General features: G+C 43.3%; 1 protein-coding gene across 2 annotated transcripts in view; it reads right to left on the reverse strand.

Moving 5' to 3' along the window:
• STK26 (serine/threonine kinase 26) overlaps positions 1 to 22612 on the reverse strand; it is a 37052-nt gene extending 14440 nt beyond the window's left edge. Inside the window, exons 1-3 of one of the 2 annotated variants that reach the window (XM_032124412.1) lie at positions 22447 to 22612; positions 22125 to 22249; positions 7253 to 7483 (exon numbers count right to left, since the gene is read on the reverse strand). In XM_032124412.1, coding sequence (XP_031980303.1) covers positions 7253 to 7483; positions 22125 to 22249; positions 22447 to 22450 — 360 coding nt within the window. In that variant the 5' untranslated portion in view covers positions 22451 to 22612. Of the gene's footprint in view, positions 1 to 7252; positions 7484 to 22124; positions 22250 to 22354 lie in introns of both variants that reach the window. The other variant, XM_032124413.1, reaches the window with a different exon arrangement.
• Between the last annotated feature and the right edge of the window lie 735 nt (positions 22613 to 23347).

The following is a 23347-nucleotide window of genomic DNA, read 5'->3' on the forward strand; positions in this document are numbered from 1 at the left end:
CCACCCGATTTCAACAGCTCATGAGGATGGTGATAGAATACACCGCAACCCAGGACATTATCCACCCCTTATTCTATTACCATCTATTTCATCCCAAATCAATACCTTCCTTAAACACTACACACACACAAATATATATACAATGAAACCCTACACACAGTTCTCACCTAAGATTAGGTCTCCTTGTGGTACACAATGGCTTTCCCCATCTTTCTGCATTACCCACCAAGTGTAACCAGGTCCTTGAGCAATGACAATCCCACAGATGGGTTTGCCTTTGCCTGAGGTGGGATTAATCCAAACAGTCTTTCCTAAAATACCTCTCAGGTGTACCACAGGGACTCTATCTCCATTCTCTGTGTGCAAGGGTTCAGATTCGGCAGGGCCAGCTCGATTGATGCACCCTCGGGTATTGACCATCCATGTGGCCTTTGCTAACTTCAGGTCCCAATTTTTTAAGGTCCCCCCCACCAAGTGCCTTTAGGGTGGTTTTAAGTAGTCCATTGCAGCGTTCAACTTTTCCAGCAGCCGGTGCATGATAAGGGATAGGATATATCCATTCAATACCGTGTTCTCTAGCCCAGGTGTTGATGAGGCTGTTCTTAAAATGAGTCCCGTTGTCTGACTCAATCCTGTCAGGGGTGCCATGTCTCCACAGGACTTGCTTTTCCAGGCCCAGGATGGTGTTCTAGGCTGTAGGATGAGGCACAGGGTAGGTCTCCAGCCATCCAGTGGTTGCTTCAACCATGGTCAACATGTAGCGCTTGCCTTGGCGGGTTTGGGGAAGGGTAATGTAGTCAACTTGCCAGGCTTCCCCATACTTGTACTTTGACCATCGTCCACCGTACCACGGAGGCTTCACCCGCTTGGCCTGCTTGATTGCAGCACAGGTCTCACAGCTGTGGATGACCTGTGAGATGCTGTCCATAGTAAGGTCCACCCCTCGGTCACGGGCACGGTATGTTGCATCTCTCCCCTGATGACCAGAGGCATCATGGGCCCAATGAGCTAGGAATAACTCTCCCTTGTGCTGCCAGTCCAGATCCACTTGAGATACTTTCACCTTGGCAGCTCAGTCCACTTGCTCGTTGTTGCGATGTTCTTCATTAGCCCGACTCCTGGGTACGTGCGCATCCACATGTCGAACCTTCACGGTCAGCTTCTCTACTCGGGTGGCGATGTCCTGCCAAATCTCAGCGGCCCAGATGGGTTTCCCTCTGCGCTGCCAGTTGGCCTTTCTCCAGCGATCCAGCCATCCCCACAGAGCACTAGCTACCATCCACGAGTCGGTGTAGAGATAGAGCCTCAGCCACTTCTCTCGTTCAGCAATATCCAAAGCCAGCTGGACGGCTTTAAGCTCTGCTGACTTGATCCACCTTGTCCCTTGGTAGCTTGTGCAACTCGTCGTGTGGGACTCCATACTGCAGCTTTCCACTTCCGGTTAGCACCTACAATTCGGCAGGAACCATCAGTGAAGAGGGCATAACGTCTTTCAGTCTCCGGTAGCTCATTATATGGTGGGGCTTCCTCAGCACGAGTCACTTGCTCTTCCTCTTCTTCAGAAGATAACCCAGAAGTGTCACCTTCCAGCCAGTTTGTTATAATTTCCAGAATCCCAGGGCGATTTGGGTTTCCAATACAGGCACGCTGTGTGATGAGAGCAATCCATTTGCTCCATGTAGTGTTGGTGGCGTGATGTGTGGATGGAACCTTTCCCTTGAACATCCAACCCAGCACCGATAGTCGGGATGCGAGAAGCAACTGTGCTTCAGTGCCGATTACCTCTGAGGCAGCTTGAACTCCTTCATAGGCGGCCAAGATTTCCTTCTCTGTGGGAGTGTAGTTGGCTTCAGATCCTCTGTAGCTTCGGCTCCAGAATCCCAGTGGTCGACCCCGAGTCTCACCAGGCACCTTCTGCCAGAGGCTCCAGGACAGACCATTGCTCCTGGCTGCAGAGCAGAGCACGTTCTTCACCTCTGGTCCTGTCCTGACTGGGCCAAGGGCTACAGTGTGAGCGATTTCCTGCTTGATCTGGGCGAAGGCTTGCTGCTGTTCAGGGCCCCAGTGGAACTCGTTCTTCTTTTGGGTAACCAGGTAAAGAGGGCTCACAAACTGGCTGTACTCGGGAATGTGCATTCTCCAGAAACCTATAGCGCCTAGGAAAGCTTGTGTTTCCTTCTTGTTGGTCGGTGGAGACATTGCTGTGATCTTATTGATGACCTCGGTGGGAATCTGACGTCGTCCATCTTGCCACTTTACTCCCAGGAACTGGATCTCTTGGGCAGGTCCCTTGACTTTGCTCCTTTTGATGGCAAAGCCGGCTTCCAGGAGAATCTGGATGATTTTCTCTCCTTTCTCAAATACTTCCTTTGCTGTGTTTCCCCACACGATGATGTCGTCGATGTATTGCAGATGTTCTGGAGCCTCACCCTTTTCCAGTGCAGTCTGGATCAGTCCATGGCAAATGGTGGGACTGTGCTTCCACCCCTGGGGCAGTCAGTTCCAGGTGTATTGCACGCCCCTCCAGGTGAAAGCAAACTGGGGCCTGCATTCTGCTGCCAAAGGAATAGAGAAGAAGGCATTGGCAATGTCAATAGTGGAGTACCACTTCGCTGCTTTGGACTGCAGCTCATACTGAAGTTCCAACATGTCCGGCACAGCGGCGCTCAATGGTGGCGTGACCTCATTCAGGCCACGGTAGTCCACCGTCAGCCTCCATTCTCCGCTGGACTTACGCACTGGCCATATAGGGCTGTTGAAAGGTGAACAGGCCTTGCTGACCACCCCCTGGCTCTCCAGTTTACGAATCATCTCATGGACAGGAACCACAGAGTCTCTTGTCGGTGTGGTATTGCCGACAGTGTACTGTTGCTGTGGCTATTGGCACCTGTTGTTCTTCAACTCTTAGCAGTCCCACGGCAGAGGGGTCATCTGAAAGGCCAGTCAGTGTACTCAGTTGTCTGGTATCTTCTGTCTCCACAGCAGCTATCCCAAAAGCCCAACGATGTCCTTTTGGGTCCTTGAAATACCCATTTCTGAGATAGTCTATGCCAAGAATGCACGGGGCCTCTGGGCCAGTCACGATGGGGTGTTTCTGCCACTCGTTCCCAGTTAAACTCACTTCAGCTTCCAGTACAGTCAACTGCTGGGATCCTCCTGTCACCCCAGAAATGGAAATTGGTTCTGCTCCCACATACCTTGATGGTATCAGAGTACATTGAGCGCCGGTGTCAACCAAAGCCGTGTATTTTTGTGGGTCAGATGTGCCAGGCCATCAGATCCACACAGTCCAAAAAATGCGATTATCCCTTTCCTCTACCTCGCTAGAGGCAGGGCCCCTCTACTCCTGGTCATGGTACACGTTGCTTCCCTCTAGTGAATATGTTCCTGAGGTCCCTTCAAGAGGATCAGTCATACTATTATTCCTATACCATCTGGAGTTCTGTGCACAACAGACCAGAGCAGCGTTGACTCTGGATGAGCTTCTTGTGGTAGTTGTCCCTCTTTTTAGTTCACGTACCCTGGCTGCTAAAGAGGAGGTGGGTTTTCCATGCCACTTATTCATGTCCTCTCCATGTTCCTGAAGGAAAAACCAGAGATTACCTCATGGGGTGTATCCTCTCTCCCTGGTTGGGGGATGCCTGCTCCTAATGGCAGAGACTCTTGTTGGCTCTGGGGAGATGTGGTAAATCTCTTCCTTCAGTTCCTTTTCCAGTTTCTGATGGCCTTCTTTAATCAAGCTCCGGACTTGCTCAGCCAGCCTTCTTTCCACGGACGAGACATGGGTGCGAAACAGGGCTGTGATGGTGTCCTCATAAATCCTTAGTTTGTTCACCAAGACGCCCACCCTGTCCTCGCCTTCCCTCCATTGCAGCGTTGCCAGGTAACGGGAGTACATCTCTGGTCCAAGGCGTGCGAACCTCAACCACATCCCTGATGTGCACTGGACACCATCTGGGCTCTTAGGAAATCTCTCGTCTTCTGAGAAAATGATCTCCAGCACAGACAATTGCCTCAGGCACCGGATACCTTGTTCCATTGTGCTCCATTTTCCTTGGTGCACCTGGAGGTCTTCTTTACAAAGGTACCTGTCCCTTACACTTGTCAGCAGTCGCCGCCAGAGGCTGAGAGTTTCTTGGGTTCTCCCGATCCCCTGGTCAATGACCACATCCAGGGACAGAGATCCCAGCTGCCTGGCCTCACTTCCATCCAGAATGGTGTCATTGGCTGCAGCGTCCCAGATGCGGAGCAGCCAGGTCAGGATGGACTCATTTGTCTGGCAGGTGAATTCCCTTCGCAGGTCGCGCAGCTCACCCAGGGATAGCAACCGAGTGATGATCTCTGGCTCTGCCTCTTCTGCTGGGTGCGAAGGTCCTGCTACATCCTTGTCAGTCACTATGCGGACTGATTTGCTTTTTGATTTCTTCTTCTGAACAGGAGCAACTGCAATCGGTTTAGGCTGTTCTGGTTCAGTGACAGTTTGTGTGGAGATGCTGACAGCGCCTTTGGTTTCTTTCTCCTCTGTGTCAGTCTGTGTAGAGATGGACACTGTTGCTTTGCGTTTGGTTCCTTTCTCCTCTGTGTCAGTCTGCGTAGACATGGACGCTGTTGCTTTGAGTTTGGTTTCTTCATTCTCTGTGACAGTCTGTGTAGACACGGTGTTTGTTGCTCTGCTCTTTTTCCCTCCCTCATCCTGAGGATGCTGTGCCATAGCTCTTATTCTAAGCATGGTGTACTTGGTGCAGGCTGTACAGAGAAGACAAAGCAGAACTGACAGCAAGTTTATGCCGTCTTTGACATCCAGAGGGAATTCAATATTTTCAAAAACTGCTGTGCCTGGCCTGAAAGGCTGGAAGAAACCACTCTCTACTCCTCCCACCAGGGGCTAGGTGCGATTGTTGAGGAGATCCCAGACATAGGAACCCAGACTAGGACAGCCAAACAAAATTGAGTATATATTCTGAATGGTATTCATCGCCTCGCAGGTTATTATTATGCTATAGACATAATAAACGAATAAAGCAATTCTCATACTATTCCCTGGTTTTAACAGGAGTAATACAACAGGCAGGTAGTTCCCCATGTGAGGAAAAATATAGAGAGCAAGATACAGTATCCATATAGACAAGCTCAGCACCATGGTGAATAGTTTCCGTTAACACAAAATTGTAATTCTGACTTTCTCTCAGAGCAAGCCCCACACTGGGTGCCAAAACATGTACTAGTCTGAAAACAAACCAGTGGGAGGCACCAAGTCCGAATAACAATTTAATAGGGAAATAAAAGGAAAAAAACTAAAAGAAAACACTGGTTCAAACTGACAGAGTCAAGATACAACCTGACTCCCCGCTCGTCAGGGTGGTGGTAGCAGTCTGGTAGAATGGTGGCTGCAGTCCTCTGAAGCGGTGATCCTGTAGAAAAGGGTCTGCTCTTCCTCAGAAGGTCCAGTGGTGGCTGTGTAGCTCCTGTCCTCTGGAAAGCCAGTGGAAGGGCTGTCTCTGGTGTTCAGCATCTCAGATTATATCCATGATGGATGGTTGGTTCCTCCCTCTGGGTGGAGCATCTCACAATGGGGTAATGAGTCATGAGGCCAAGTGTTGATTAGGCTCGTTAACAGAAGATGGTCCAGAGGGAGTTACCTATGAGTCATTCGGCAGGGCATTGATGGGCCATTAACAGAAAGATAGTCTGGGGGGAGGAGGCAAGGAAACACTGCCCCACCCGATTTCAACAGCTCATGAGGATGGTAATAGAATACACTGCAACCCAGAACAGCCTCTTCCAAGTAAAAACACTTTCCAAGAGTTACTTTGACCTGTTTGTACTTCAAGGCAAACAACTGGGCTTTTACAGCACAAAGTTGAAAGGACAGATATTCAGGAGAATAGAATTTAGGACTTACCTCATCACAGAAAATAAAGGACTGTAAAAACTACTGATCACGTCTGGATCTGCAGTACCATTTGTGCACTGCTCCAGGGGAACCTTACTAGTTGAATTCAAAGTTATCTTGAGACGAACCTGCTTGTTCTAATATAGTGTGATGCCAGAAAGTAAATCCTACTTCTCAGACCTTTATTACTTAATAACAAACAACACAAAAGTCCCACTGATTGAGCCCAATAAAGAGAAGCAAAAATGGGATATCAATGGCAATTTGTATGTTTACTTGCATATGAAGAACTCTCAGTGAACAGCAAAGCCATTATAACTGTCTTGCATTAGCCAAAATGAGAAGGTAGCATTTGGAGTATACTAAATATACCTGATATATTGGAAAAATAACTTGCCCACTTACCATAAAAATATAAAAAATTGAATACATTTGCAATTTAAACAGGAAAAAACATCTACAAAGAACATTACTAAATAAATTCTGCAAATACTTCTACGTATCACTGAAAGATAAAGCACAAGTGTGACACAGAGAACACTTACCAGAAATCTGTCTTTAAACTATAGAAAACCCCACTACACCTTAAGAAAGTAGAAATGCTGAGAGGGAGACCAAGCACCACAAAACAAAACCAACCAGAAAAACCTCCCAAACTGAAGCAAACATACCAAAACTAACAAAAAAACCAAACACAAGCAAATAACCCCTCCTGGACACTCAATATACTTCAAACTATCATTAAAACTTTAGCTTTTATCAAATAGTTTTAGGGATTTTCTAAAAGTCACCTAAAATACGTCTGCAGTGAAAAACACTTAAGCATTATCTAAGGTGAAAAGTCTTACTCAACATTTTGGTCTTCTGTAGGTTTTCATTTTTGTTTGCTAAGTTATGCCTTAGATAACATTTTACACAGTGGTTACATAACTCTGCTGATGTCAGTGTTACTTTGTCTCAGGCCTACTAAGCTGCATAACTGCCAACACATTTTACATGGTGCAGGGTTTCTTTCCACACCAGGAACAACTTTTGTTTCTGTAACTACAAAGGTATATTTTTCTTGCTCAGAAAGGCCACAAAATTATGCTAGGGATTGTGGAGAGAAGAGAGAAAACCAAGGTCCAAAAGCAATGGCAAAAACAATCCTTTATCAACGCTGTTCATTCTGTAGCCCTTTTGTGCAAATCCCAGCCGCAAAGAGCAAGCAGCAAAAGGAGAAAAATGAAGTGGAAAACTCTGTTCAAAGAAAAATAAAAACCTACTAAAAATGCCAAGTTGGCATGATAAATCTTCCTTAATTTTAGATGTTTTTCCTAGCAGCATTCTAGCAAATCTTTGTGAAATACTATACATTACCTTTAAATAAGATCCATAGTATTTTGTTACATAAGGACTATCGCACTGACTTAAAACAGTTATCTCTTGCTGTATATCTTCTATTTCATCTTCTGCTTCCTCAAGGTCTATGATTTTTATGGCAACCACTTGCTGTGTCCGATTATCAATTCCTTTGAAGACCTCACCAAAGGAGCCTTTCCCAATGCGTTCCAGTTTTGTGAATAGTTCTTCTGGGTCTGCTCTATGGTTCTAGAAAAAGGAAAAAAAAAAAAAAGGAAGGGAAAAAAGACACGAGTTGCCTAAGTTACTTCCAAGTTATTAGCCCTCATTACTTCCCAAGAAGCACATCAGCCACATTTACCATCACCAGAATGGCTGCATTAGATAAAGTTACTTCCCACACACTAACTTCTAATTCAGCTATTAGTTACAGAACATACATTATGCAATTCTGTCTAAGGTAAGTGAGCCTTACCAGGGAGGAAATCAGGTACAAACCTCATTTCACTTCCTCACATAACAACCCTTTAAAATGAAAGAATAGAGCTGTCCTTAACATTAATCCTGTCTGTGCAGTAATTCAGAAGACTGGGGAATGCAATTACTGGCACAGGACCACCATCATCACCCAGGCAGAAAAGGCTGGACTTCCCACCTGGCCAAGAGCCTGAGGCAGGCACAGCTCCCTGTCACGTAACCCAGTGAGGGGTGGTTGGGAGAGGATGGCAGATTCCAAGATCAGGTAAGACTAGGTGTCTTTGGGGCAGTTAAAAGTGCTGACAGAAAGATGAGCCAAAGGAACTGAAAGATGTTCATCAAAGAAATAAGAAGGCTGTCATGGAGTACTGAACCCATGGCACCGATCAGAACTGACTGCTACCACCATACGTGCACACAGAAGCAAAACGCTGCTGAGGACACCACTGGTTTGCAATCTCTGCTGAGTAACTGCTCTTAAAATCACCAGACTGGTTATTATACAAGTATTTTAAATTTCTTAGCTTCACTCAAGTAGTCAGGAGGGCAACAAAGAAGGAGCAAATTCTCATTTTCCCTTCAAGATAAAGCATGCCATGTGGCTGCTTAGAGAACCTTGCATATCCAAACATCAGAGCAGTGGCTTTTGAAGGATGAGGATGACACACTCCACAGTTTAAGAACACAAAACTTCAGACCAGAGTACAAAAGTTTACTGAGAAACATTCTGAAGAGGTCAGACAGACACACCAAAAGAACAGAACAGCCCATGTTTTGAACAGCAACACAATTAAACACCTTACTGCCATCAGAACTGGGCAACTGACTGCACAAATCAGAGCTGAATAAAGAAACATCCCTGCCTGAAAAAAGCCCTCTAATTCAGTAAGAAGTTTTGAAAATACGGAAGAGATGCTTTGCTCTGCATCTTTCTCACATTCCAAAAGTCAGAACCAGTAAAAGAAGCGGCAGGTTTGAAAGAAGACATTTAACCTAAAGCACAGATTACCCTACATAACCAAATACTCAAGTATCAACATGAAGCTCCAGAAAACAACTTTACATTGGTGTTCTTGAAAATTCATGAGAAAATCTTTACTGGGAAAAAAGATATTTTAGTACTTTAAGCTAGTCCAAAATAGACAGTCCCATTTTCTTACACCTGGGCCCTTATTGTTGCTTCTTCCCTTTGACCAGAACCAAAATGTATTCAACAATAAGGTGAAAGAATCAGGAAACAGATTTAGCTAAGAATTAACTATATGATTTGCCAGGTTTATTTTCAGCTGAATCAGTTCACTGCTCACATATACCAAGCTGTTATTTCTGCTATCACAAGAGGAGGGAACATGAATTAGTACAGCAGATTCATACTGATCTGTGGAGGTAAGATTTCTAGATTTTGCAAACAGACAAGACACACTGCTGCTCCTGAGAAGCACATTACAAGAGGAATGAGGAATTTCCCCTTTGTCTACAAGGAGCTCATTGCTACTCTGCTCCATTAAAAACAAACAACTCCTAGAAATAGTTAAACAAAAAAAATGTATTTTCTTCTGTTGATAGAGACAGTGAAAGACCCAAAAGATGAACAAATACACAACCAAAGCAAATTAAAAAAAAAAAAAAAAGGGGGGCCTATTTGGCCTGAAACCTGGGAGAACTAATATTGTTATATTGGGAAAGAAAATTACTGAAGGCTTGAGGTGCTCATAAAACTTTTAGTTAAAATGGTCCCAGAACACCAGTAAATCTTCAGACTGTCCAAAGACAGACACATTGCCATACACTACTGCACCAGCTCCTGCCATCATTTCATCGCTAAGACTAGAAACCATTTAAAAAAAAAAATCTGGATTTAAAATCTATTTTCATGAGTGCTCCAAAAAATTTTTGTAGGGACAGGTGTAGCAAAAGCAGCAGCGACTGCCACCCAGCCTTTCCCTGCTGCCAGGTAAGATGCCAAACTGTCGTCTAGCCAGGAATCGTTTCTCAACTGCATTAGTTACAATAAGGAATAATTAACTGATAGTTCTCCATTTACAATGAACAGAGACACACAGTTTCCAAGAAACAAGTTAAGAGAGATGACTGGCAAAACTTTTTATTGATGCTTAAATACTCATCTTTACAAAAACTAGCTTCAATTTAAGACACACTTGGAATCTGGGATTTCAGGAGTCATTCATACTAATAGCTGTTGTTGATTTTAGATTAAACCTGTTAAACACTTCCAGTCAGATAAAAGAAAAGCAATTTAATCACAGACATACTCAGCTAATCCAGCCCTTTACAAATGTCTGATCACCTCAAAGGGCAAAACCTGGATTTTGCATGGTTAAACAGAAAACTCCTCTGGGCTCCTCAGCAGAAAAGCGCATCACTCCATCCTATACACACACTCAACCACCATCAACAGAACAAACCAGGCCTACAAATTTTCTCCCCCGAGCTACTTCAGATGAATCAGAGCTTTAAAGGCTATTTCATCTTCCAACAACTCCTAATGTCATTATGTGTGAGTGCTGGAGTACAGGGAGAGATCAGTCATGGATGGACTTCCCAATGCTGCCGAACTCCATGTACATCCCTGGGAGGAGGAGGTGGAACAGAGGGGCACCAGAGGAGAACAAACTGTGAGAGACTACTTGAGGAAACAGTCACATCTTTCTATTCTCAGAAAATCCACTCACAGCAAGCAAAGTCAGCTTTACAGCTTCTGCTACTCACCGAGGCTGACAAAGCACTGTAGGACACTCCAGGATAAAGATAAATATTTCTGACCAACTACAGCTAATATTGAGATAATGTCCTATGGAATGACTTCAAACTTGTAAAACTACATAATTTAAAACATGGCCATAGTACAAAGACTGCATTTTGAAACATATTTGCTTTTACGTTTCTTAATTTCCTTGTCTTTCAGCCTATTGTTCTACAGGAATGTTTTTCTATAATTGATGAAAACAAAACAAAACTTTAAAAGACTGCTCTGTAAACAAATGTACAGAAAAGGATGAAGATGTATTTTATATAAACAGAAGCGTATATGTGTGTATACACACCCTCAATACATACCAGTAAATTTCTGCAACACAGCTGTCAGCTAAGCTTCTAATATGGTACAAATTGAGAATTTTAACACTATTAACACTCCTGAGCAAAACCACCCATTGTTATTCCTTGTTTTTTCACAGATCTTTCACTGAAATGGAAAAAAGCTTTAAAAGATGCCTGCATGAATAACTTTTTTAAAAATAAATACTGGTTTCCATGGGAAGTCATATCTGTTGGGCAGCAGATGGTAACAACACAATAGACAGTATATGGACTCCATCATCACCTCTCCAAAGATAACACCTTGTAAGTGCACAAATCAGGCAGAGAATGTCTTGCTCTTCCCCTCCCTAAGCCTGGTTCTATAGACAAAAGCAGCAACAAGTATGACAAGCACAGGCACATTCACATGCCAGCTCCGTTCTCACCAGTGTGACTAAAAGCACCAGCATGAGTGTGACAAGACAAGCCCTCTGCACTGCTTCCAAGTATGCCACTTCACCAGCCCAGTACAACCGCACAGCCTGGAGCCTTCAGGAAAACTCTCTTATCCAACCTTGTGCCATCACTGTATCTGTTTATACACATATGTATGTGCACACAGAAAGTCACACAATCTGGCTCCAAAGAGAGGAAGTCATCCAGTCTGACCACCCGCCCAGAAGCCCCAAATAAAAAACACTATAGCATAATTTTTGCCAGCATACTTTTTTTTTTTAAAACGTAATTTTTGCCAGATGTTGCATCAAGTATTGTGCCAATCTGGCTTATATAAGCACTTTCCTTTGATTCCAATAAACACGTGTTTCTGAAGCAATGTCCTGGCTGTGTTCTGCTACAACACTGACTTGCTGATTCACCTTTCTGCTTCTGACCCTGTCATGTACCTGTTCTTCAAATTCTGAATTCTTCCTTTAAAAGAAACTTAAAACATACTGAATATGTAACTTCCAAGATTATACAGACATCTAATAGACCAAATTAGAAGAAACAGTGTGTCAGGCTTTGTCTGGATCTGTTGGTGCGGGACAGCTCTTTGACAGAAACAGGTCTTCTGAAAATGCATATTAATGAATTTCATTCAAAGGTACTGAATACAATTGAATGAAAAAGCAAAACTTGAAAGAATCTTGGACAGACTGAACTAATGCCTTGATTCTAACAAAACCAATCACCTAACATCCTCTAGGATTCCTAAAGCAAGTATTTTAACAGTCTTGTGAGATTTCTTCTAAGTAGTCTGTCAACGTGAGAACATACATCCTCTTGTCTTAACAGTATTTCTAAAACCTGAGAAATGCTGTTACACTAACAGGACTTTCAAGCATCTCCCAGGCTTTATCTGGAACAGAAGTTCCCTTAGAATTGTAGCAGTGCTACAGAACAGCTCACCTACACTGGGAGATATTACCCAAATAAGCATTAAATAAAGATAAAATAATTAGTTCAAATGATTTTATAAAAGGTTGGTAAGAGAAGACCACAGAGTGTTTACTCATGTTTTTCGAGCACCCACTACTACGGCACCCTAACAGGTCCTGGTAGCTTTGGAAGCCATCAGATTTACCTGTGTTTAAAAGACTGTATTTTCAAGCAATTCCATTTGCAGGCATTTACATATTCTCAGATAATAAAGAACCTCTTAAATTTTTCTTCTGTTCAGACCCACCAAAATTAAAATTAAGAGGGAGTAAGAAAGACAAACCTGATAGGCTACAGAAATTCTTAAGAGTAATGTCTTAATCGACAGATACATTCTTCTTATCTCTTTCCATAGAGCATCTGCATGTAGTTTCAGATATTATATATATATGCACACACATTATACACCATGCATGTTAAATCATATAACAATATTTATTTACATAAATTACATATATTTTCATATTTTACCTGCATAAGGAAAGTTACTCACAGAAACAGTGCCATAGGTGGTGGGGGTGTGTGTATACATAAAAATTTAAGTAGTTTGAAGTTAATGAAGGCACAGGTGCAGATTCATTATTACTTACAAAGAATAAGAAAAAATGAACCTGCTGACATTCAAGACAAGGGTGGAACCTCTAGACATCTCTTTTTCTCCATCTTGAACACATACACACTTCTGTTTTCAGCTACTTTGGCATGCAAATAAACTCTAATGCTGCCCTGCAGTCCTGTTCAAGACTCAGATACCAGGATTTGATTATATTTACTGGAACTGTATGATACATATGCAGAGAAAATTATTTTAACAACAAAATAATTTGATTTTATCAAACTTTTACATTATCTAGAAGCTTTTCTACTCAGTGGGTAGTAAAAAACTAGATCTGGGTTTCACTGTCCTTAAAAGGGACCTGACTTCTGTTACACCCTTTATGAAACATCTCTCTTATCTGACAAGGCCAAGACTCACTGCCATTTTTAGTGAGAACCTGGAAAACTTCATATAAAAGCAAAAATAGTAAGCAAAAACATAAGTGGCTTTGTTTTTATCAAGTTAGCCATAGGGTGAGCTGCTTGAAAATGTATATGACTATCAAAACTCTAAAATCAGCATTCAAATCCACCTATTGTCAGATTTTTAAGGAAAGAATTACCTTCATATTCAAACCATCTCTGACCTGTGGCAGATGCAAGCTGCTGAAAATGGAAACCACTGAACTCACTTCCTCTGTTCTTAGCTTTTTTTTCACACAACATAAAGCAGCTTAGGAAAAAGCGTAAATAAGCACAAAAAAAGACTAATACCATATGTCCCAAAGATTAGCTCTTTGCAATTAAAAAAATTTACACCAATTATTTATAAAGAGTACTCTGCACTGAGGAAAGGAAACTATGAGAAATTTCTCATGACAGTGAGTTTCTCTATAACTGACATCCTACACTTCAAACGGAGTCACACTTGATTTCTATTCTGTGTATCAATACCTTTTAACTACCTAGCATATTTTTAAAAAGTCCTCAAACCACTGCATATAGTTGCATGATCTCCAGTCTGTTCACATGTCTGAGGAGCATAGCCTATTAAAAAATTCAGAGAAATTAAGGCAGGGGGAGGGACACAAAAATTACATGATTGAGTCTTTACTTCGATTTGAGAAAGATGTGAGTGGCTAGAATGTTTTCTAGCTAGAAGTATGGACATCCTGAAATGGAGAAAGAAATCAGTTCAAGAAATCAACAGGTTCTGTGATGTCCCAGTGTTCCAACTAACTCTGCTCTGCATTTGTTAACAGTTCAACAAACTGATCTTTCACAACAAGTTTCATCTTCTCTGTTGAACAGTACAGTATAAGTGACAGCTAAATGAGTAACTAACCCACCTCAATGAACGAACCTGAATTAGAAGTCAGAACATAAAGGACTACTGCAATTTCTCATTAAAGAACACTTGTAACCTCTCCATTTTAAGAACTGCTTTGAAAAACCCACTCTGCAGAGAGATCTCAAAGGCCACATCTAACAGGAATATGGAAAAATAACCATTTATGGGCTGCAGCCTACTTTTAGCAGTGTGCCTTTCCTTTCAGCACCAGCCTGCTTATCAGTACACAAACTTTTTTTTATTTTTGCCACACCTATTTCAAGGAATAACCACGTCAGAACTCTGCCAGCAATAAACTATATCATTACAGCATTTCAACAATTTTCCTAATATTTAAATACAGCTAAGTGGCAACTCCTACATAAATCTGACAGGCCTTCTCACTCTAGAAGCCATTTTAGCATTTCTTCTCTGTAAAGTTAGGACTTGATACACAGATTTTCTGCCTGTAAATAAGATTAGAATCATACTATAAGCCAGCTAGAACAAAGATAAGGTTTTAAACAACAAAATCCAGGTTTTGAACTTGCCAGTTCATAAACTAAAAAGTAGTAAAAAGACCTCAAGTATAACACGTTAGTACTTTTGCTAAATCTCTCCAGTGAAGAAGTCATTACTTATTTTCAGTCTAAACAAAATTAAAGTGAGGCACAAACACGCTAGTTGAAAAAGGATGGCTCCAAACCACAGTGTGGGTGGGCTGAAGAGCAGGCCACAACTTTAGTTACCACAGGTAACTGAAGTCTTCAGGCATAGTGACTGCCTGCAATAAACCTTAAGTGGGACCCCACACTTAGAGGGTATCGCCATTCCTTTAATTTGGTGAGGGACCATTTGGAGAAAGGAAGGCAAACACACCAGTCTACTAGAATCCTAGGTTTCTGTCTTCTCCCCAAGGCTAGAGGACCACAAGCTTGAAAGCTGTACTCTCTTCTTGAACACTGGCCCTTGATCATATCAATGATACTGGACCTGAAGTTACAAAAAGCAGACAATGAAAAACCAGAAATACAGCCCCAAAATGAGCTACAAAGAAAGCAAGAGATCTCTGCTGCCAGAACCAACCTGCCAGTTTCAGGAAACTCCTTTTTCAATTACTTTGCAGCTCATTCATAGCATGGCAAAGCATCTCATTACATAAAACGAAAGGGGAAGGAGGAGGGGAGGAAAAGAAACACCCTGTAAAAAAAAAAAAGGAATCAGATTCTTCTTGCCAGCTAGACTAGAATAAAGCTGTGCAGGAATGTAACAATGTTCTTGCTATGACCAGCTGCCAGATGACACTTTCCTAGGTGAGAGATCAACAGCAAGAACATTTTGGTCCCCTCATAATTCTCTATGTTTTTAACTGATCTCCATCAGTAGAAATTCAATCTTTTTTATTGTGTTTTACATTTAGGCATGCTACAACGCTCATGGTCACTTCAAGCTGTACAGTGTTTTTATTATTCTGCATTCAGCTCCCAACACAGAAGCTTCCATTGAAACACAACTTGACATCTTGCAAAGCATGCACACCCTCTGATCCTCCCCCAGTCAACATTATTCAGATACTTGGAACATGTAACAGTACTCCGCTGAGAGGAAAGCCTGCAAAAGATGGGGAGCAGAGGGAAACAGGAAAAAAAAACCATTCTCCAGGACTGAACACGTGGTTCTTGAATTCTGGTTCATGTAAACAGTGAAGCCACTCTGGGCTCTCAGACTTCCCCTTCCTAAGCTCAAGTGTGAAACCTGTAGATTTCTGCACATTTCTCATTCATTTTTCCTTCATCAATGCCCAGAGAATTCATGCAGAACCATGACAGACTTTGTCACAAAGCTTTTTCAGATATGCTGCCTCAATCAAGATCATTCAAATCCAGATATTACCAACACAGTTTCAAAAACTGCAGTTCTGTGCAACTCTTCAAAGTTTTCCTTATGAAGAAGGAACTAAGTTGAAGCCATTCTCTTTCCCGAGCTACGGACCTAATCAATATAGCCCATCCCTGCAAAAACACATGCACAAAGTATGAGGAAGAATGAGACCAGCAAGCTACTGCTACCTTGTCAGCACCTGTATTAATAGTTTCTCTGATTCAGTTCTTTTTGACAAATTTATTTGGCTACCAATTCTCTGGCAGAGGAGATTTCAGTATCACCAGGTGGGCACCCTTCCCAGGAGATTTAAGCTTCTCCTTCAGAGCTAAGGAGTGTGCTCAGTGATCCTCATCTAATCAGGAGAACAGACATGTTCCAGAAGAACTGCAAGAAGGTTTAAATTTAAAGAACAAATGACAGTTCTTTAGAGTGAATACCAGTGAGGCAGTACTAGGAAGGAATTTGATTTCCAATTATTGTAAGAAAGAAATAGCAGGATTTGGAACAGTGACTCCTGACACGATAGATACCTCACCAACTCTTTATTTCTTCAAAGACAACATACAAGCAGACACTACAGCATGACAAAAAATATTTGTCACAGAAGCATTTCAAAACCAACTTTGTACTGTTCATCTCCAACCTCATCTTCCCAAAACCCATTCCTGAACCCTTTTGTCAGTTATTAAATTCAGTCCCTTAAGAATAAATGAAAGATGAAATGTCCCTAAGAATAAATGAAATTTCATGACTTCTAAATCTGAAGACAGTCACTTAAAGAGCAAACAAGTGGTACTTTTACTACTGGTTTTAAAATTCATCCTTTCACTTTTAGAGGTGACTGAAAACTGAGGCTACTACTCTTGCCTATCTTCACTAATACATTTCACAGGTCTCATAGGACAAATGCTGTTGCAGAGGCACACTCATATATACTCTTCCTGGGGTGCCACCAAGTTTCTGTATATAAAGAAACATTCCTCCTCTCAAAACAAGCACCTAAATAAAAAATTGCAATATATTCCTGAGCTATTGCTTGCTATACATTCTCCTTTTGGAGAAAAAGGAGAAAAGCAAGACACAACTTTCATCAGGACCTGTACAGCTGAGACACTGGAGTTCAAAAACAGCCAGTGCAAATATTTTAAGTGTTAAAATCAGAATAAAATAACAATTCTATAATTTTAGAAGTCAGAACTCTCTTTTCAGATGTCATGTTTTTATCTTTGGGGGAATATTATTCTCTGCTCAACATTGACAGTGTATGATGGTACAAAACAGCACACAGATTAAGGTGCGTTGGTTTACGTGCTCTGTCCAGTTTCAGCTGATTTGCCTCTGAATTCCAAGTCAAAGCACATAATGTGTCTATAGAATTGTAAAATATGCACAAAAAATACTACTATAGCACTGGACTTTTGCTTTTAACCCTGGTAAAAGCATCTGCTGAATTCCAGATGATTATACCTGCACAGCTCCCATGTTCCAAATACTTTTCAGAGCTCTGTCTACTCCTTTGACAGCAGTAAGACAGTACAAGGATGACTGAGCCCTACTTTTCCTGTCACCAGAGTAACTTACCACAAGGCATAAGACGGAAGAACCACGTTCAGCTAATAAAGCCTGAGCTGATTCAGCAAGCTACTACTAGATACAATATAGCTTGTAGGTCCTACACAACCAGGAAAGGAACAACTGCAGTGTTGAATTCCACAAATACTTTAAAGCAGATCTGCCTCAAGCAGCAATAAGGCATGCTCTCCTTAAGGCTTAAAATATTGTCTTCCTGCAGTCTACCTGCACTGTGGCTCAAAGTACCAATCAAGGAACTGAAACTGGAAAAAACATCACAGTCCACATCAACTTAATCAAAAGAAACCAGTTTTCTAGGCACTGAGGGAAGTCTCCCAGTGTCCCGTGAGTGCTAGACTTTCCAGTTTCCCTTCAGTAAGACATGTTGCTAAATAATAAAAGTTTAAAGCCTTTTCAAATTCACTGCAGAAGCATCTGGATACAGCTCAGGTCCTAGCAGAGGAATAAATTAAAAGAACTTTGAATGGATCTTTCTTCAAAGGTTTAAGTTCCTCTAACATGCACCTTCTAAACATTTAAGTATTTTACAGTAACAGACTGGTTGCTTTTAACAGAAGCCATATTTTTTTAACTTCAATGCATAAGGTTTACTAGAAATCTGACACACTTCCCGACTAGCTTTAGGTACCACACACTTCTAGATGTGCACTAAGTTAAGAGAAAATGTGGGGTTTTTACTAGGGCTATGAAAAAGACCATTTACAAAATTAAATGGTACCTATCCTTTAATCTTTCTCCACCCATCCAACTAGGCAGTAACTGATCTGCCCCTGAGCAGCCTGCAGGGAGGGACTCTCCAGCTTCCAGGCTCAGGCCATTCAGTGAGCAGCACCCTACAGCCACTCTTAACCAGCAGCACAGAGAGCAAAGCTCACCTTGACATCCAAGTTTTCATTTCATCAAGCAATCCTTCAGTTGTGAATCAAGAGTACACTGGCTGATACGTCATGTGCTCCTGGCTGCTCCACTTTTAGAGGAAGTTAGGCTCTTTATTGCAAGATAGTGAATGCTAATAAAAACAGATGGAGAGCAGGTCTAAACAACCTTTCTGGCTGTGCTCAAAACTACTGTCATACAGGATCAGGAGATACAAACAAAGCCATGAGAAAAGAAACAGAAAGTGTTTAGATGAGTAGGATAGCAGAGATAACGGGACATAAACCCCCAAACCAGGTTCCAAAGACACACATACTAACAAAAAATGCAAATGAGAAGAAATAACACTTCCATCAGTTAATAAATTAATATTTCACAGACTTAAGGGTTTGCATGACAAATTAGAATAGGAAAAGGGCAAGTTTATACATTTAAACTCTACCAGCTACAAAAGGCATTTATTAGTTGAGTGATGCTCCATCAAGTTTACAGACTAGTTTACAAAATTTAAATGCTGACATATTGAAAAGTAGCCACCCTATCCAACTTAGGAAGGTTAATTGTTACTCACTTGCAGGTGAACAGTTTCCAACCTCTTTTATCTGTAAAGAGTTTTGGAGCATTGTGTGAGATGCTGCCAAGAACGTAAGTTCATCAGAAACACATCAATCTGAAATGACGGACATACTTGAAATGTTCCGATCACTTGAAACAAACAACGGTCTGAACTATGTACTCTGCCTGCTGGGCAATATAAAAGCACTTGTGTAGGACTAATAATACGGGGTCCAACACCACCTTCACTCCAGCTGTTTTCAGCACCTGGGCTGGCAAAGACACAGACAGACAGAAACATCTCTCTCACAAGCTGTATCCAGAAATGTTCCGTAGGAGTTCAGCTGGATTCCTTGAAGATAGTGCTGGTGAACAGGTTTCTCCCTGTGAGATCCCCAAAGCATTCCAGACAAAGAGCAAGTTTTATTTTTATCCCAAGGAACAAAGTTACTGCGACATTACTGAATAAAACCTCAAACCTGACAATCAAGCTCACTGCAAACTATGCTTCCTATAACCAGGACACCTTAACTGTGCTCACCATCCTTTCCATTTTCTATCTCATCTTGGATTCTGTGTAAAATGCCATAACTTGGGGTATCATGTTCATCTTCAGACCACTCATTTTATACATACACTGAGCACTTTGATTTCAGTAGCTGGGTAAGTTAACACTGTACAACTGGATCAAGTGAAGCCTTTCCAAAGGAGCAAGGAAAATGCATGTGTTTAAGAAGTTATTTGCAGAGGCAAGAATTGTTAGGTATAAAATTTCATTTTGTTAGGGACACAAGACAGGTTAAACAGAATGTAACCACTACATAAACAAATGGCTCTGTAACTGCTCATAAGGCCAACTGATAATACTACCTCTGGGTCTGCCACTGCTGCCAGGGGAATAAAGTCGGGCTCCAAGTCCACCAAAATAACTCTGTGTGACTTTCTGTAATTTTCCATATTTGAGGTTTTTTTAAAGGGGACCTGACTCTTCATTAAGCCATGTTTTTGGAGTATGCAAATTACATAACATGTTTATTTCTGGATTTTTCTTGATACTTTTTGTATAATGAAATGTAAGGGAAAGCATAAGGTGACAATAAAGCTGAAAACTTCAAACTTGTGACATTCTCTGACAAATTCCATTTCCAGCTGTTATATTCAATAAAACCTTCCCTCAACAGATTACAAAACAAGAGGTTTCACATTACAGGCACTTTCCCACAGTCATAATTTTAACATAACTATTAGATCTTCCATCACAGAAGAACCTGTTCCTTCTTAATCAACCACCACACATTTACTTTAACACTGAGCAGAAGCAGGGATGCTTTTACCATCACTTAGATGATCCCAACTGAACAGTCCAGACAGGTTAAAAAAACCCAAAGGAAAGAACTCTTCTGCCTCAGACTGCCACACTGTTGTTGCATCAGTTTTAGGGGTTTTTTAAAATTAAAACACTCTGTATTATGACTCTTCTAGAAGAAGGATGAGCAGGTTAATATCACACCAAATTCTATTTCTTTGTATTCTAAGGGTTTCAGGACTTGTCTAATCATCTTCAAAGGAAAAAATTGTGGTTTAATTCTATGCATCTGTACCTATCTAATAGTTTTTAAAAATGTTTTTAACATACTGATATATGTTAAGGGCTGTGGGTTACACTAATAACAATACTAGTGGGGATAAGAACACTATCAAGATAAAGTTTATTGGTATAACAATGGAAAAACAGAACCTTAAATAATTTCAAGGCCCTTTTGTGACAGCAGTTATGGAAAACAGGACAGCAATACATTAAGCAGATATAAAAATAGGAAATTGTCAAACTAGAATGTTGAAACAGAAGTTTCCCAAATACAAACACACTAGAAAGCCCAGAGGATGTAAATAAAGAGGCTCAAGCTAAAGCCTTTAAATCTTTTATCACAAAAATTCTTTAGGATGTTCTAATACAACCATTACTCTGACACAATGGAACAAGTAGGCTGAGAAGATGTGGCTTGTGTCCTCTTATAGAAACAGAAAGTCAGTGAGAGAGCATAATTTAACAGATTTCAGAAAACCTAAAAATTATTAGAAATGAGAAAGTTAAACTAAACCATAGCACTGTAACTGGCCTAAATTAATATACAAATACCATTTATACATCAATTCTACACTTTCTAGAAGTCATAAAGTTACCTGACCATGAGACATGTTAGCTTTCTGTTCTGAAGCCTCCTGAACTCTCTACTGTATCTCTCACATACATGGAGATGTATAATAAATATTTCTGTGTTATCTGAAGTGAAAAAACCTCCAATGTTATACAGGTATGACTATCCCAGAAGTTAAGAGAATGCTCGAAACACTGAAGGGGCTGCCAGTATCTGACAAGCAAAAATGAACAGTGAAATGAGATGGGTTCTAAGCTCCTTTATGTTGATAAAGATCTCTGGCCAAACTTTTATCAGATTGTCCAGTGGAGTAGAACGAAGAGTCAGAGGTATTCCACCTTTCCTACGGAAGCCATTAACACATCAACTTGTTTGTTTTCTAAGCAGGTAAGACAAATGACAAAAATGACACCAGGCCTCATTCCCAGGCGAGGAGAGCTGCAGGTTGCTGACAGACGATGTTCCCCAGTGGTCTGTCCCCACCAGACCTGGCAGATGAAACCCAAGGTTCTCCGGGAAGCTGCACTACAAGCCCAACGGCAGGTTGGTGGGGAAGTCCTGCAGCAGGTCGGCCTGCCAGCGCGCCTGGTATGTCATTTACAGCGCACCCACACACCCTGCGATTAACTTCACTTCGCCTTTAATCAGTTTTAGAGGCTCTTACGTGCTCCTGGATGCGGCGCGGCCATCCCTGAACAAAGGGGCCAGGGAGGGAGGAGAATCTCTTCTCCCCCGCCGGGGTACAGGTACGCGGCCCCCGAAGCCTCCCGTTACCTCGGAGCAGCCCCTGCTTCCCTCCTTGCCTCCCTCGGCGAGGCGAGCGGTCCGGCCTCCCTCCAGGCCGAATGCGACCTCCTCGCGGTACCGCTCGGCTTCGCCCACCCGTAGCCCCCCGTGCCCCGGCGGCGGCTCCGCCCGGTGCGGGCCGCAAGCGCCGCTTCCGGAGCCGGGCCTGGGGCCGGGCCCGTCGCCTCCATTTTGGGCCCGGCGCGAAGCTCACCTGCATGCCGGGCACTTGCACCGCCACGGGCGAGTGGGCCATGGCGGGCTGCGGCGGCCGGGCGGGCGCCGCCCGCTGCTCCCCGATCTCGGCCTCTTTCTCTTGGGCGGCGGCGGCGGCGGGGCCTGGAAGGACAAAGCGGTGGGAAGGCGGCGGCTTCAGCGCGGGCCGCGCTCCCTCCTTCCCTCCCCGCCCTGCCCGCCGGCCCCCGCCCGCCGCCGGCTCCTCACCTCGCGGCCGCGGGGCTGCGCTGCGCGAAGGGCGGGCGGGGGTCGCTAGCGCCACTGTCCCCTGCCCGCCGGGCTCCCCGCAGCGGCCCTACCCATGCCCCGCTCCCCGGTCCCGACGCGGGGGCGGCTGCTCGGGGACCCCGGGGTGGCGGCTCTCGGCGCGGCCGGGGCTAGCTCAGAGCGCCATGTCGGGCTCCGGCTGCAGGCGGCTGCTGCTGTGCAGCAACTGCTTCCTTCCCGGCTCCGGCCTCGCGGGGCGGAGCCGCCCCACGGCCACGGCGTCACAGTGCCCGCCTCCTCGGGCGGGCCAGGCCTGGGCACGGCGGAGGGAGGGATAACGGAGACCGCTCAGCGTCAGCACACCCTGGGCTTGGGGTTGTGGGGGCCCGCGCTGTCACAGAATCACCAACAAATAGGTTGGAAAAGACTTGTGAGGTCATCGAGTTCAACCTATGGCCCAACACCACCTTGTGGACCCGACCATGGCACTGAATGCTACGTTCAACCTTTCCTTTACGGGACGGTGACTCTACCACCTCCCTGGGCAGCCTGTTCCAATGTCTAATCACCCCTTCTGTGAAGAAATTATTTCTAATGTCCAACCTAAATCCCCCCTGGCGCAGCTAAGATTTTGTCCCCTTGTCCTGTCGCTGGTTCCCCGAGGGAAGAGCCCTACACCCACCTAGGCTACACCTTCCTGTCAGGGAGTTGCACAGAGCAATAAGGTCCCCCCTGAGTGTCCTTTCTCCAGGCCAAACACCCCCAGTTCCCTCACGGGCTCCTCATCGGACTTGTGCTCTAGATGGTTCACCAGTTCTGTTGCTCTTCTCTGTACCTGCTCCAGCACCTCAATGTCCTTTCTGAATTGAAGGGCCCAGAACTGGACACAGCACTCTAGGTGTGGCCTCACCAGTGGTAATGCCGACCCCTCGGGCGCTATCATGGGGTCCCTCCTGCACAGTCACAGCAGTTTCTCCCTGGCCCCGGTGCCCC

The sequence above is a fragment of the Corvus moneduloides genome, chromosome 14 (assembly GCF_009650955.1).
Source record: "Corvus moneduloides isolate bCorMon1 chromosome 14, bCorMon1.pri, whole genome shotgun sequence".
NCBI lineage: Eukaryota > Metazoa > Chordata > Aves > Passeriformes > Corvidae > Corvus > Corvus moneduloides.